Below are 14,699 nucleotides of genomic sequence, written 5' to 3' on the forward strand. Positions count from 1 at the left end.
ATATTTCAAAAGAACTGACATACTGTGGTGAAAATATGCACAGACAAGACTGAAGGTATGTGATAAGGTTAAAGCGATGTCTGACCTCCCTCAGCCCACAGCACACAAAAACTAGACTATATTATGAAAGAAAATGACTTGCAAGTTAGTAGGAACATCTTCACCACAGAATACCTTAAAACGCATTAAAAATGATTTACGTGCAAGTGTAAGATTCCCTACTGAAAAGGTACAGGCTGAAACAGGCCCTTTAATGTGAAAGAAATACAACTGGGATTTATTCCTGCTGAACACCGGGAAGCACAGTGCATTGCTGAGCGCTCGCCAAATGCTCCAGGGCAACCACTGAAAAGACATGTTTTCTGATTTTTTTTTTTTTTAACAGCATGACATGTGTAACTCAACACAACTGCACAGCTGAAATGTGCTTTATCATTGTTCAGCATGCTACTGTACACACTGCTTGACTCACTGATGCAAAACATTTTAAACCTCTGCTCAGCACTTCTGTTTCTACATGTTTTTTTCTGCCGGAGTTTAATCAACCCTAGTCCAAAATCTTTCATACTGAACCGTGTTCCCTGTCTGTCCAAGCTGCCTCTGCAAAGTTTCTGCTCTCTGTTGGTGGTCCAGTTGCTTTATTGTCTCAGTTGGTAACTACTGTATCTGTCACTCACTGGAGAAGAATAGAACACCATGACTACTGCAGCAAACAAGCTTTAAGTAGCTCTGTGTACAGCCTTATAACATACATACCCAGTGCAGAGAAATGTAGACAGTATAAGGAGACACTGCAGAACTATACCACCATCTTTGTGTTTTACTACATGCAAGGTAAGTGATGCAGTAAATAAGGCCTGTCTTTTAAGGCTTTATACTGGTTATTATTTGAAATGAATCCAAATTAGGATATTTTCAAGGCTTGTAACTGCTGTTTCTACTTTCTATTACCACTGAATACACTAAACCTGAGGTCATTTTTACAGTATTTGTTGTACCAGACATAAAATGTTCATCAAAAATGTAAACCTACGACACCCCCGTCGCCACCATGAATTATTTCTGCCGAGTCGACCCTACAAAGGAGAACCGCCGACGGTGGCAGGTAGAGGTTTGCTGCTCCTCTGTCTCAGCATCAGACAGTTAGTGATGTTCTTAGATGTCTCATAGACACAAATTATTCTGTTTTTATGAGATTTTGTTCAGATATATTGTGGTTCAGGTTGGAGATGTGTTCTTCATTTCTAATTTCTAAATAACTAAAACATTCAAAACTATCATTATTTCTGTAGTTTTGATTTTCTGAATGCACAGACAAAATAAATCATTCTCTCAATAGTCTCATCACAGATACCACTTTGGCATGATTGCATCATTGTCATTTTCAGAGTAAATGGGCCTAAATGAGCCATGACTGACACCACCAATTCATATGATTTAAACTTTAAGGGTAGTTTGTTGTCTTTGGGGGTTTTCCAACTCAAACGCTAAAGTAAAAATGCCTGATTGGACAGATTTCAGCTGATGTTTAGTTTGTCAAGATGCAATGTGTTCACTGGATTCACTCCAAAGCAGCCTGTTAAATGAAAAGGACTTTTGAAAAGTTTTTTTTAATCGTACACAATACTTTGATTACATAGTATATGTATTTTAAAATAGAATGCATTGTTTTCCTGTAATCAGCCAATTTTAAGGGCCACTTTTTACCCCTCCTTGACTTCCTCAGGATTTCTCCTCTACCCGGACACTCCTGCTAAGATGGAGACCACATCCAGAGAAGCTTTCTGCTTTAGACCTGTCCCACTACCAGATGGAGGCACAGGTCTGCAAGCCATGAGCTGTGCTTGTGTGGAGGATTTTAGTACTGAAAATAGGCATGCCAAGTAGTGTGTTGTGTTTAGTGAATATATGTGTATGTGTGAGGGCAGAGATTAGGAAAATGATTTATGAGTTTTTTCTTTCAGCAATATAATTACTATCATTAGACTGAAATAATAATAATAAAGTAATTAATGCTTCAAATATAAAGAAAAATATCCATATAAGGTTATATATAAAAATGCTGTTACTTGTATGTCAAGAGGGGAGACAAATGTGACACAAATATGTTTTTATTAATTGCTAAATATTGCCAGCAAAGTACTGGGGATGTAACTTTTAGTCTTAAATCTGAAAAAAAAAAAAAATACTATTATGATGTGAGATTACAGTAATCAGTACAGTAATCAAAATGGTATGATAATTTGAAATTGATGAACAGAGCATTTATTATCTTTTTCTGTATCCTTTTTGTCTTGATCCATCTATGCCACTGCTTTTGCTTATCTTTTAATACTGTAACAACTTCCCTGGCGTGGGATCAATAAAGCTTTATCTTATCTTATCTTATCTAAAGAAAGCTGATATCATATAGTAAAATGCTTCTCTCCAGGCGTAACTAAATGTACATAAAAAAACCCAAACATATTTAGAACAGCAGATACAATATGGAAAAAACTTTCAGCCTCAATTATAATGAACATTTTTTCCAGATGTTACTGTACGGGACGTTTCATGGGATATTTCATGATTGTGTGTGAAATGAAACCCTTACCAAGGTTATGACTACCCTTCAGGAGACCATGTATCCCAGAACACACAACAGGAGTCCCACCGGTCTCATCCCACATCCTCGAGACAAACAGGAAGAGGAAACAGCAGCAGGGACAGAGAGCGAGGGGAGGACGAGCAGGAAGACAGCTGTGATCAGATGGGGTCCACAGCGGTGAAAAATGAGGGAGATGCAACACAGATGCTGTCTCAGTATCAGAAAGATTTCCCTCCTCCGTCCTCCTGCCATAGGAGGCGTACACCTGCCCTCCCACAGCCAGACAACATCGCCATCAACCCTGCTTTCAGGTGGGAGCCAGTTGGTCAATATGCAATTCATTCAGTCTAACCTTTTAGAACATAGTCCATCATCTTTTAAAACATCTGGATGTTTTCAATATTTATTAAACCTCTTTAACATTCCTATTTTTAATTTGGTTGTTATTTGTCCGCTGTATGTTTTTATCCTGTTCTTAAGTGCCTTAGGACCATGCTGCACGGTTATTCTGCACTTTAAACTGATTGATTGAATATCATTTGCATGTAGAGATCTGCTCATGCATGTCTGTGTTCTGCTTCACAGGATCGAGTTCAACACGGTCCAAAGAGAGGCTTACCCTTGTTGGCCCATAATGAATCCCAGGTATGCTGGCAGGCTGAGAGCAGCCTCGTCCGGACAACCAAACACGACTTCAGACTGACAATCTATCACCTGTGTGCGCTTCCCAGCATTAAGTGTTTGACGAAGCAGTCATACCTTCTCACCCTGCCCATCTTTGGCTGTAAAACATGGCAGCTTAATTACACTAGAAATAAATAAATGTCATACTAATAATTATCATCATTTTCAACAACTGAAGCAAATGTCTGATTCCATTGTAAGGCTATGAACCCACACAGTCATAATCTTTCAATACAATGACAGTAATAAACATGATTTCATCAATCAGGGAGAAACATGTTCATTAGCCGCTTTTGTTCCCTCTGTTTCCTCTGTGTTACTGTGGAATCAGTTCTTCTCAGCACAGACTCTTTTCCGAGTGATGAATTTCCCAGCAGTAGGTCATGTGATGAGCTAATGGACTGATGGTGTGTCACTACATAAGCCTTACAGCAAAAGACTAATGCCATTGTGTGTCATGCTGGTGACTTCATGCATACAGACGGACAGCCTGAAAGAAAACAATCCACCCACTGACTCATAACTGAGACGGGGATCAAACAGCCGAGCTGAAGCTTCAGGACAAGTTGGAGAGATGAATAACTTTTCAACCAAACTATGCACATTCAAAGCTTCACTTCCTGTATATTCTAATTTCTATGCTTGTCTTTACATGAGTTTATGTATTTTGTACTGTTTCACCCGCTCCATTGGCTACCAAAACAAATGATACAATAACAAGTTTTAACTGAGTTGCAACTTTTAGATTTCAAATTGGTCACCTGTACATTTGGCTGATGCATACTTGCTTGTGGAAAAGCTACAAATAAAATAGAAAAAGCTCTAAGGTTATAATGACCTTTGTCCCAGAGCAAAATGCAACTCATAATAATGTTAGAGGAAAATCTTTGTAACTTTTGGACCAGGAATAAGTAAAGTGACACTATTGTGAAAATTGTCTGGTTTATTTGGTTTTCTTCCCCATGTTAAGAGCCAGCATTGCACAAACCATCACCAGAGGCCTTTTAACAAGTACAAACATGCAAAAATGCTCCAAAACACTGTAACTGACATGTCTCGGATTTCGAAACCAAACTAAATTGTTTTAACAGAGACAATGTGGAACAGATTCAATCTAATTTACAGCTACTTTAAAATGCGCATCAGAAAAATAACGTCATTTTTTTTTTAATTTAATAGCACATTCTGCTTTTAAAGCTTGTGGTATTTACTGCTTGTAAGGCTTCACCTGGCTGGACAACATCAATGATGTATTTGTCTTTACTTGTAATATTCAGTACACTTTCATGCAGTAAATTATTATACAGTCTTACTGCTCAATGTAGACTACAAAAACATGAAGTGAGTCTGATTTCCCTGAGAAATACTAAAATACCCAAGAGTACCAGCTGAAATGACCATGCAGTACAACCTGAACATCAACCATGAAACTTCACATTTCACACCAAAACTGTTAAAATGAGCAGACCATGAGAGGGTCATCTGTTCATTGAAATGCTTTTGATAACCCAGCATGTGTGCCAATCACAATCCCTAACAGTCAAACGTCAAACTCTCCCTCACAGCCCACTTGGCTTAAATTTGTTGAGTTGAGGCAGGCAGCTGGACTGCATGTCCAGTCTTGTAAACACGGGTTCATCTCCTGTCCCGGTGTCTGCTTTTGTCTCCGTGTCTGCGGTCATCCCTCTCTCTGCCTCTGTCCCGGTCATCTCTCCTTCCTCTGCTGCTCCACTCAGCCTCTCTGTGTCGGTCCCGGTCCTCCCTGTCTCTCGTCCCTACTCTGTCCCAGTCTCTCCCTCCTCCTCCACCACCACCCCCCCTTTCCTGCACCGGACCGACCCCGAGGTTAATGGGTTTACGGAAAGGCCTGTCCCTGCCGCCGAACCGAAGCTGTCCGGACTCCTTCTTCCCTCCCTGCCCGCCGCCGAGCCGCCGGGGGACCCATCCTTTTAGGGTCCTCTCCTGTTCAAAATCCGCAAACACTTCGTGCTGGTCCACCACAAGCTTGTTAGCGTCCCGGCGAGCCCTGACAACAGCCCGCTCCTCCTTGTACTCAATGAAGGCATATCCTTTGGAGAATCCCGTGACGATGTCCCGGACCAGTCGGAGTCGCTGGATGTCTCCGTATTTGGAGAACACTTGGTGCAGTTTGTCCTCTGTTGTCTGTGGGTTCAGTCGGGACACAAACAGGGTGAGCAGTGGGTCTCCAACAACGCCTTTGTTGGGCTTATAGCGGGCGCTCATTGCCCTCCATACCGCCCGGTCATGGGGCTCCACGTCCGTGCCGTCGATGCTGCCAGCTTTCAGCGGGTCGTACACCTTCGCTATCGGACTCCAGTCAACCATTTTAACTAAAAATGTCACACGGTTCCCCTGCTTCAATACACGAGTTTCAACAACAGTTTCCCCAACGGTTGTTTCGCTACATGACTTGATGAGTATCCAAAGAACTTCGAATTATTCCAGCTAAAATGTAGCTTGTACACCCGCGTACACCAACGAAAATATTCCGTATTGAAACGAGTCCTAATCCGTCACCGTTTAAAGGTTCCTACTTAGTCCATTGCGGTAGACACCTTTTTAAATAGTCAGTAGCGCGGCCTCAAGATAAATATCTAATTGTATGTAAATAACGACATACACAGTTTATTTACATTATGCGTTGATATGCATAGAGTATATCGCTGAGACCGTCACCAATTTCCAATGCCTTACAAAGTCGAAGTCAGATCGCTGTACACTCGCACTCATTTTTGCAGTTTAAAATATATATTGGCTTAATAAAAACATTACAGCGCATACAATACTGTACTTACAAAGCTTTAGAGAATGAAAAATAATTCATAAAATAGGCATGGTCTGATTTTTTTAATACAAAATTATTATATAATTTCACTCCAGACTGAAGGTCCATTTACTATATAGTCTTATATTTACATGTCCAGTTTCTACCAAGTAATCCTATATTATGTACAGCTGCAGGGTCAATAAATTACATTTTGATTTAACCCAAAATCAAAAATACATCATCTTTCCTCTCTCCGGTAGTGCTATTTTATCCATGTACATTTGTTTCTTCTTCTTCTTCTTCTTCTTCTGCGCAGTGATACAGTTGGTGGGTGTCATTCAGTGAAAATAAAATAGTTGCTACATGAAACTGCTCACAGCAAGGTCTGTGGATTATCTTGAGTTAACTGGTCATGGTTTCCAGAAAGACACACTGCTGTTGAGTTTTTCCAACTGTATTCTTTCATGTGTGCGTGATTCAAGCCACACACACTGAATGCCATTTAGTCCCATTATATTTTGAGGCTATACTATTAGTTACACGTGTATTTAACAAAGTTTCAATCCCTGCAGCCCCTTCAAGTAACAACGAAAAACAACTTTTCAAAACTATTCGACATTTGGCTCAGGACACTACAACTCCATAACACACACACACACACACACACACACACACACACACACACACACACACACACACACACACACACACACACACACACATATATATATAAAAACTGAACATCAACTCCATTTATGTAAATTGCAAATTCCACTGCTGTATGTGAACACTGGTGACACAACAATGTACAAAAACATTATTTAATAAAACAGTGAAAAACATCTATTTTGGCTCCACGTTGTATCAACTATTACAAAATCATAAAGATACTGTAATTCACTGCTAAGTACAGTTATGTTTGTAAATGATCAGTTTGTTATAACCTCATGTCCCGTTGTACAGTATCAAACTGCTTAGGAAGCTAAAGAAAATCTTTCTTGGTCTATTTCAAAATGTCCGTTCTGCAGCTGTTTCAGCAGCATAGATTAGAGTAACTGTACAGAAGATGAGCCATCCTGCTCTTCAGCTCCACTGATGATCCATCACTCTCCGTTTGCCATTACATGTCCTCCACGCTCCATTTGTAGGCTGCCTCCTGGACGGCCTTTTTATCTGCGATCCGATTGTAGCGTTTCTGTTCAAATCCATTTGACCTGCGAGCGACACAGAAACCAAATTCCACTTTTAATTCTTAACACTCAACTCCATCTTTGATTTGAATGAAGCTCCCAATCAGGTTCAATTCAATGTAGCAGCCAAAATTGTGATCATGATTACTGTGCACATACGTATACAACTGTATGAGATGTAAGAGAATTGTATGAACTATGAATGTGCTACCTGTGCTAGAAAGAAGGGCTTACTGTCACACTGATCACATTACACATTCATTACACTGCAAAAGCATCACACACTGTACCTGTCAACTCCATCCCAGCGATAGCCTGGTAGAATATTGAAGCGGTTTGGAGGTGGTGCTGGACCTTTATATCGAGGTTTCTCTGCAAAACAAAAATAAGATGGTTTACAACATGTACTATAAGAGGTAACAGCATCAGTCATTGCAGAGGTAGACATATGTAATCCTTAAAACCTTGTGTCTTTGTACTGCGTTCCTTCTTCCGTCTGAGCATTGCAGCCATTGGATCCCCCTCCCTTTCCTGCTCTCTCAACATGCGGTCAAGATCCTCGTCATCGCAGTGACGTGCCAGCGGCTTCTGGGCTTCATGCAGAGCATCCTCAAGTTTCTGCTGATGCATCTGGCTCTGGGCCAACCTATCAACATGAGCTGACTTTAATCATAGAAACAAGTCGGCACATAACACATTAAAAGTCCTGACGTGGTCACAATCATACTCTAAGGACATCTTTGATGGATGAATGTGTTATGCAGACTCACCCTTTCCCCCACTGAGCGTATTTCTCATCCTTTGCTGCTTTTTCTCCAGCTTTCTGCCTCTGCTCTTCTCTTTCCGAATCCAGATTTCTCCTTTTACCACTCTTGTCTCGGAACACCGTCTGGGCATTGCGGGATTCATCTAGTCATAGCAGGAAAACAGGTAGAAAAATGATGTCATCAAAACGAGGACGTCATTCAACTTTACACGACCTAATCACAACTATGACCAAAGACATCTCTGCAAACATTTGAAGAATGCATGGGTCTTGTACTGTAAATGGTAGGGGACAGAAAGTCCTGTGAGTTCTGCCCGTGAAGGAAAATCATTTGAAAAGAGAAAAGCTGAGCCAACCTTCTAGTGGCTGGTTGCCTCTCTCTCTGCGTCGGTTCTCCTCCTGCTCTTTTCTTAAAACATCAACAGAAACCAGACCCGCCTTCCCACCAGAAAGCATCCTCGGACCCTGAAAAGAAAAAAGTAAAAACTGCATGGGTCTGATCAATGATGCACATTCATTTCAGGCAAATCAGATTTCACATTACTTTCTGAGATCTCTCACAATTTGCTCACCTGTGACTGGCCAGGCCTACGAGGTGGTGACAGATCTTCATCTGAGTCCCTTCCACTGTGTGGCCGCCTCCTGGGTGGTGACTGGTCAGAATCGGAGCCTCGTCTGGCTTTTGATTGCTTCCGTGGAGGAGATTGGTCAGAGTCTGAAGCTTCTCTCTTTATTGTCTTTTTTCGTGGAGGTGACTGGTCAGAGTCTGAATCATGCCTGTTCTGAGCCCTCTTCGCCAGTGGTGACCGACGACGATCAGGTGAATGTTTTCTACTTGATGATGATGAGCCTGGCTTTCTTCTGGCAGGGGATGAATCTAACAAACAAATAATAGTAAAGGTATTTTTCTAATATACTTCCATAAACAAATATGGTGATATACTGCATGGCAATACTGGAAGCTCTTCTGGTTGTTGTTTTTATTTGTTAACATCACCCTGGACAATGCACAAAGACTCATAAATGGGCTCTCATCTCTCACCTTTACTTTGTGCCTTCCCTAATTTCCCTGACTTTTGTCTTGGAGGGGACATGTCTGGCGAGTCATGGCGACCTCTTCTGGGAGGGGACATGTCTGGCGAGTCATGGCGACCTCTTCTAGGAGGGGATATGTCTGGAGAGTCATGGCGACCTCTTCTGGGAGGGGATATGTCTGGAGAGTCATGGCGACCTCTTCTGGGAGGAGATATGTCTGGAGAGTCATGGCGACCTCTTCTGGGAGGAGATATGTCTGGTGAGTCGTGTCGGGTCTTTCTGACTGGAGAATCAGGTCCCCTTCTCTTGGACGACAGCTCCGGTGAATCGTGGCGACTCCTGCTTGATGCCACGGGCTCTGGATGTTGATGCCCACTTCCTTCCCCATCTTCTGAGTCTTCATTTTTGTCAGCTATGGGGAGGGAGACTCAAGCTAAATAAACATGTTCACGGCACAGAAAAAGATTCTCTTAACTTCGATCACAAATACCAATCACCTCCAATCACTTTCCATCTATTGCTGGTTCTGAAGGCTTCCAGCTGTTTCACTTCCTCTGGTCTCTCATCAATCACCTCTGCAATCTTAGCAAACAAACAAAGTTTCAGGAGAGGGTTGGACGATATGACAAAATATTTGACAACCATCACAGATTTTGCCATGCCATCTATTCCATGGTAGCTATCTCTCCAATACCTCTGCTCGTATTAGAGCATTAGTCAGTGTTGCATATCAATTAACAGGGATTCCTTATGGAGATATTAGTACGATTTTTGCATCAATGTCACAATTAAGCTGAAATGGTTAGACAATTATACTGAAGCAAAGTGTCTCATTGTTAGTTAGGTTAAGTCCGCTTTCGATGCCCTTGAACAAGTCTTACAACTGTAGTGAATTACTGATGAATTCTTTACGTTATGTTTCAAGCAAAAACGCCTGACAAAAGGCCAAATCCAGCATTTCAGATTTGAAACTTTATCTTACGTGATCCTAAATTGAGTAGTGTTGTATGTAATGTATTTTTGATAAAGTCATATCAATTTAGGTTTAAATCAGAATAAACCAACCAAACCACTGCTTTGCGCTATTTTTTTTTTATTTTTATTTTTTTTAGAAACCATACACTAACCCGATAAATCCCGAAATACATGCACACAATTAAAAGCACAATTTGCGTGCTCTAATGCGAAATGAATGAACAGACACAGGCTAACTAGCTAGACAACGTTAGATAGCAAAGTTCTTACCACTGGAGCTTCCTCTTCATCTTCTGCAATCTCCTCCTCCTCTTGGACCATCTGTTTCCAGTCTACGTCATCGTCTACTATTTTAAGTCTTGAATAAGAGAGGTAGAAGTGAGTCCAGGCACGCTAAATGCGCGTTTCATTCAAAACAAAGTTTTTCGGGCGACACTGTATCGCTGCGCAGGAATAGCTACCTGGGCTAGCTTAACGGCTAATACACGCACAACCTGCCCGGCAACAGCTCGACTAAAACATCCCGCTGACTCACCCTTTCCCAGGAACCTTGCGCCGCTTCTTTTTAGGTTTTTCTTTTGACTTCTTGGTATCTTCATCAGCGGATAAATAACGTTTTAAGTACTCAGCTTTAGATAGTTCAGGTCTCTTACTACTACCAGTTAGAGCGGCCATCGTAATGTTGTCGGAAACTACGGATAGCACCGAGGATCAAGAACGCCTATCTAGCAAACTTGGTCAAATACCGGTTTGGAAGGAGAGATGAGTGCTGATAACTCACTTTAACAACCACACTGTAGGTTATGGCGATGGGGTATTTATTCTGCTGTCTCTATATTCATATTATCTTATTTATACGTAATATTAAACACTTTGGGGCCGCAGAGAGCCCAAAACACAACTAACTAGAGCACATGTTGATCAATTGTCGAGCAGAAATTCTTTATATGTCTTGGTGGCCTCCTGGACTGTTTGCTTCTTCTGACTTACGAAATTAGTTCAAATTAAAAGTAGGGCCTATAAAAAACATTTTCATGTTTTATTGTTTTACAGCATTGAATCAAAGTACATTTAATTTGGCTTCTTTTGAACAACGATCAATAGAAATGTCACAGTAAAAACAGACCAATGTGATCTGAATTAATTCCAAATATAAAAGACAAATACTTGTTTGCATAAGTATTCAAGTCAGCATTTTGTGGATGCACTTTTGGCAGCAGTTACAGCCTTGCGTCTGTGTGGATAGGTCATTTATTCACTTTTACTGCTGTGTCATTCTCTCTCCATTTCTTAATGAATGATGTAACTATACTCCAAGGGATGTTCAGCAACCTGGAAATGTTCATGCAGCCAGGTGCTGTACTTTCAATCACCGTTTTAACAAGCTCCTTGGTTTGTTTCTTCATCTCAGTGGTGGAATTTTTTCCACAATACTGACTAACAGTTGCAGGTGTATTTATACTACTCAGGTAATCTCCATTTAACTAATGCCATGACTTCTAAAAGCAGCTTGCCCCCTCTTGTTATGATATAATTGTATTATATTAAAGGTAGCTAATCTGCAAACGCAGGGATTTTTAAAATTTTATAAGTGGAATGAAATCAAATCACTCTGTAGATCTGTTTGCACTTTGACATGAAAGGGTCTTTTCATGAAACACTCTTACATGTACTACAGATCATTTTGAGAGCTCTGTACTGTACCTCATAGACCACCCTCTATGAAAACATTATATACATATGACTAATGTACATCAAATGATGGAAAACACTGGCTGTCATCATCAACATTAAAAACACCTTTCTCCTTCATGATGGACCTTGTGTGCATGATAGAAAAAGACCTTTTTATTTCCATCAGTGTGCCACCTCTGTCCCACCAGTATGAGCACTGAATTCATACACAAGTCAGTGTCTGGCTTTAAATGGCATCCCTTTATTGAAAACAAATGCTGCAGCTTCCAGAGTAATATTTACATCACAAGTTACTCATTGTATTTGTTCACACACAGCGGTGCATGCCTCTGCATTAAAAAGCACATCTATAAACATTTCTGTCACATCATCTGTGTCATCTTCATTCTTTATTGTTTTACGAAAACATTTCAGTGCACTTGGGAGGAAAACAAGAGAAGGAGAACATCTGGTCAACATCTGAGTGTTAGTGTGTGGATGTTTGTCGATGCGGGAACAGATGCGTCGGCGTGGTTAGATGTGTGGGTGTGTGTGCGTGCGTGCCAGCACAAGCCTGCGTGATTTCTTTTTTAGCTGTGCGTTTGATAGAAGAAAAGCAGCAGACAAAGAATCCAGGAGCAGGAACTCTTCAGAAACACGCTCACAGCTGAACACGTGGCCAGTTGATCTGCAGAGGAACAAAAGTGGGTTGCAAACACTTTATAAATTCCTCTTGAATTTTGCCTCCCTCTCGCTTATTCTCATGCTCACTCCCTCAAATCCACACACACACACGACCGATCCACCCACCTTTCTCCATATTGACTCTGGCAACCACACCGGATATTTTGCACAAGTAGGTGGTGTTGTGTGGGAGTTTGTCTGTGAAGCCGGTCAGGATCAATCTGTAGCCGTGAGGCTCCAGCTCCTCCACGTAGCTTTTGTCTTTGAACTGGGCCTCTGCTGATGAACCAGACACATTAGTGTTAATGAGGGACTCTTTGGTTCCAGAGGACCAAGAGAACTCATAGCTGTTGATTTTGTTGGGCTTAGGTTCGACCCGGCAGTCCACTCTCAGGTCGTTGTCATCTTCAATACACACGGAGATCAGCTCGCACTTTGCTGGGATCAGCAAGACTGGGGAGGAAGAGCATATGAAGAGATATGTTAAATTTGAAACCTTAGTATATGCCTTTTCACAGAAGTCTCCAGATAGCAGAGTAGAAACACTTGCAACAAATAATTCTCACCTGCCAGCACCCCAAACACAAACAGAGACTTGAGCATGATGGAAAAGGACCCATCCAACTTTAAAAAAAAATGGAGGGGAGATGTGAGAAAGAAAATCAGTTTTTAAAGAGCATCTATAACAGTAAAAAGGAGCCAAACTGAGCTTTGATTTAAATAAGTGCATCACAACCAGTGACTATCCAGGTGGTTGTGAGGTCATTCTGAGTTAGGTCATGCCATTATTTATAGCGATCTCATGCACGGACACAAAAAAAGAGGGAAGACATACTAAAGACTAACAAAGTGAAAAGACAAAATCATTCTTCTCAGTCCAGTAAACATGTCTTTGTCGTTTGGGTCAAAAGATGACAAGGTTGAGATGTCCTAATCTAAATTGCTCTAAATGTCCTCTACTTGCCTCCAGAACTCAGGGCCCACCTGTGGTCAGATCTAATGACTGGACATAATTCAGATGACACAGATGTTTCCTCTTTCCTGTTTTCCTGCCTGTTTGTTATACGATTCCTCACACTGTTCCAGCGCCCTTGACAATGTTTTGTATTTATCAGTTTCCCAAGCCTAATATTACCTAATGAGCTTTTAATTTAACTGTTTATATGTGCATGTGGGTATTTTCTCTTGTCATTACCTCCGTGCCTACGTGTTCTAGCATATTCCACGTCTCCCTGATATAACCCTAGTCATCATCATCTATTCTCTGGGCTGCAGCTGAAAATCTTTGAGGAGCCTTACCTCCTGTCAGTGCTGGATGATGTCGCAGCTCCTGCCTGCGTGCTCTTCTTTGGCTGAGGAGTAAACAGCTGGTGGCAGTAGCCTCAGTGTGCAGCACTGCAGAGCAACACACTTGTGAGGCAAGGTCGGAGCAATACATAGAGGTAGAGGGAGAGTGGGAGGGATGAGGGTGGACCAGAAGGCACTGATTCGTCTTTCTCCTCTGCAGTGCTTGACGGAAGGTAGGGTGGGCAGGCCAGGGCTGGGTGTCATCATTTTTGTCGGCACGGTGTTATGACCTTGTCTCCTTTCCTCTCTGGTCCTCTCCTTTGTCCCGTTTCTAGAGCTCCGCCACTGTCCTGATTTGCTCTTCATGTCTTTGGTAATCTCCCTCTAATTTCCATTTTAAAAGTTGCTCTCGTACATTATAAATGACATCCACAGAGCTCTTGGTGAGTCCTGCAATATGCTCTGCATAACAAGCATATGCATGCATAACTATACACCTCCTGTGAAAAGGTACACCTTAAATCTTTTAAGAGCATATAAAGCAATGTCTCATTTTAATGACATCATGTCAGTATTAATGCATACCATCACTGGGAGGATTTGTTACCCTCTAGAATTTTTTAGCACTGTCATACCAAATGACTCATGTATAACGGCTCAGTGTCTCCACCCCATGGCCAATAAAAGGAATTTCACATAATAGGTTGCATGCATATTCACAGTCTCCATCATGAGGTGCCAGCATTAGGTCAGGGGACGTTTAGCAGCTGCTGTTTAATGATGGATGCAATCGAAACTACGGTGAAAATAGGGTTTCACAACAGTGACACCCCATGCATCATTCAGTGTCCACTTTTTTGAGAGTGACAGAGCTAAGTGTGCTGTAACAACATAGATGAAAATGATCGTGGAGGAGTGTGCCATTCCCACTTTCATACATTACAGTCTCCAGTCTGTCTGATTTATTTGGCCTGAAGGAGTAGCCAGGCGAACTTCCAGCAAGGGAAAACATGTTAACTCCTCACAGAA

At 41.5% G+C, this 14,699-nt stretch overlaps 4 protein-coding genes across 6 annotated transcripts; 1 reads left to right on the forward strand and 3 right to left on the reverse strand.

Annotated features, from left to right (window-relative positions):
- Positions 1-726: 726 nt before the first annotated feature.
- LOC139344741 (uncharacterized) lies at positions 727-4,201 on the forward strand. Its single transcript, XM_070983105.1, has 5 exons — positions 727-834; positions 987-1,105; positions 1,727-1,822; positions 2,616-2,898; positions 3,173-4,201. Exons 2-5 carry the CDS (start codon positions 1,009-1,011, stop codon positions 3,288-3,290), a joined length of 594 nt encoding a protein of 197 aa, XP_070839206.1. The 5' UTR covers positions 727-834; positions 987-1,008; the 3' UTR covers positions 3,291-4,201.
- A 3-nt stretch (positions 4,202-4,204) lies between these two features.
- On the reverse strand, positions 4,205-5,695 carry snrnp35 (small nuclear ribonucleoprotein 35 (U11/U12)). Its single transcript, XM_070983104.1, has one exon. It carries the CDS (start codon positions 5,615-5,617, stop codon positions 4,907-4,909), a length of 711 nt encoding a protein of 236 aa, XP_070839205.1. The 5' UTR covers positions 5,618-5,695; the 3' UTR covers positions 4,205-4,906.
- Positions 5,696-6,866: 1,171 nt separating this feature from the next.
- On the reverse strand, positions 6,867-10,725 carry bud13 (BUD13 homolog). Of its 3 annotated transcripts, none has more exons than XM_070982809.1 (11): positions 10,561-10,725; positions 10,296-10,383; positions 9,548-9,632; positions 9,247-9,462; positions 9,058-9,207; positions 8,588-8,892; positions 8,372-8,480; positions 8,020-8,158; positions 7,714-7,895; positions 7,540-7,621; positions 6,867-7,273 (listed from the first exon to the last, which is right to left on the reverse strand). In XM_070982809.1, exons 1-11 carry the CDS (start codon positions 10,698-10,700, stop codon positions 7,180-7,182), a joined length of 1,590 nt encoding a protein of 529 aa, XP_070838910.1. In that variant the 5' UTR covers positions 10,701-10,725; the 3' UTR covers positions 6,867-7,179. The 3 variants fall into 3 exon arrangements, with proteins under 3 accessions (XP_070838910.1, XP_070838911.1, XP_070838909.1); XM_070982810.1 differs by having other exon boundaries at positions 9,058-9,129; positions 9,208-9,462; XM_070982808.1 differs by having other exon boundaries at positions 9,058-9,462.
- A 1,214-nt stretch (positions 10,726-11,939) lies between these two features.
- Positions 11,940-14,298, reverse strand: LOC139344638 (uncharacterized). Its single transcript, XM_070982952.1, has 4 exons — positions 13,683-14,298; positions 12,950-13,007; positions 12,510-12,836; positions 11,940-12,387 (listed from the first exon to the last, which is right to left on the reverse strand). Exons 2-4 carry the CDS (start codon positions 12,984-12,986, stop codon positions 12,290-12,292), a joined length of 462 nt encoding a protein of 153 aa, XP_070839053.1. The 5' UTR covers positions 12,987-13,007; positions 13,683-14,298; the 3' UTR covers positions 11,940-12,289.
- Positions 14,299-14,699: the final 401 nt, after the last annotated feature.

This window comes from Chaetodon trifascialis, chromosome 16 (assembly GCF_039877785.1).
Source record: "Chaetodon trifascialis isolate fChaTrf1 chromosome 16, fChaTrf1.hap1, whole genome shotgun sequence".
Classification (NCBI taxonomy): domain Eukaryota; kingdom Metazoa; phylum Chordata; class Actinopteri; order Chaetodontiformes; family Chaetodontidae; genus Chaetodon; species Chaetodon trifascialis.

Bases quoted from the DNA above. Each gene is read 5' to 3' on its own strand.
- snrnp35 (XM_070983104.1), bottom strand. From the start codon at position 5,617: ATGGTTGACTGGAGTCCGATAGCGAAGGTGTACGACCCGCTGAAAGCT.
- LOC139344741 (XM_070983105.1), top strand. From the start codon at position 1,009: ATGTTCATCAAAAATGTAAACCTACGACACCCCCGTCGCCACCATGAA. The intron at 1,823-2,615 runs GTCTGCAAGCCA...ACTACCCTTCAG, and splicing joins ACTACCAGATGGAGGCACAG to GAGACCATGTATCCCAGAAC. The intron at 2,899-3,172 runs GTGGGAGCCAGT...TCTGCTTCACAG, and splicing joins GCCATCAACCCTGCTTTCAG to GATCGAGTTCAACACGGTCC.
- LOC139344638 (XM_070982952.1), bottom strand. From the start codon at position 12,986: ATGCTCAAGTCTCTGTTTGTGTTTGGGGTGCTGGCAG. The intron at 12,837-12,949 runs GTGAGAATTATT...CTTCCTCCCCAG, and splicing joins TGTGTTTGGGGTGCTGGCAG to TCTTGCTGATCCCAGCAAAG. The intron at 12,388-12,509 runs GTGGGTGGATCG...GTTCCTCTGCAG, and splicing joins CAGAGTCAATATGGAGAAAG to ATCAACTGGCCACGTGTTCA.
- bud13 (XM_070982808.1), bottom strand. From the start codon at position 10,700: ATGGCCGCTCTAACTGGTAGTAGTAAGAGACCTGAACTATCTAAAGCT. The intron at 8,481-8,587 runs GTGAGCAAATTG...TTTTCTTTTCAG, and splicing joins GTAGGCCTGGCCAGTCACAG to GGTCCGAGGATGCTTTCTGG. The intron at 7,622-7,713 runs GTTTTAAGGATT...TTTGTTTTGCAG, and splicing joins ACGCAGTACAAAGACACAAG to AGAAACCTCGATATAAAGGT.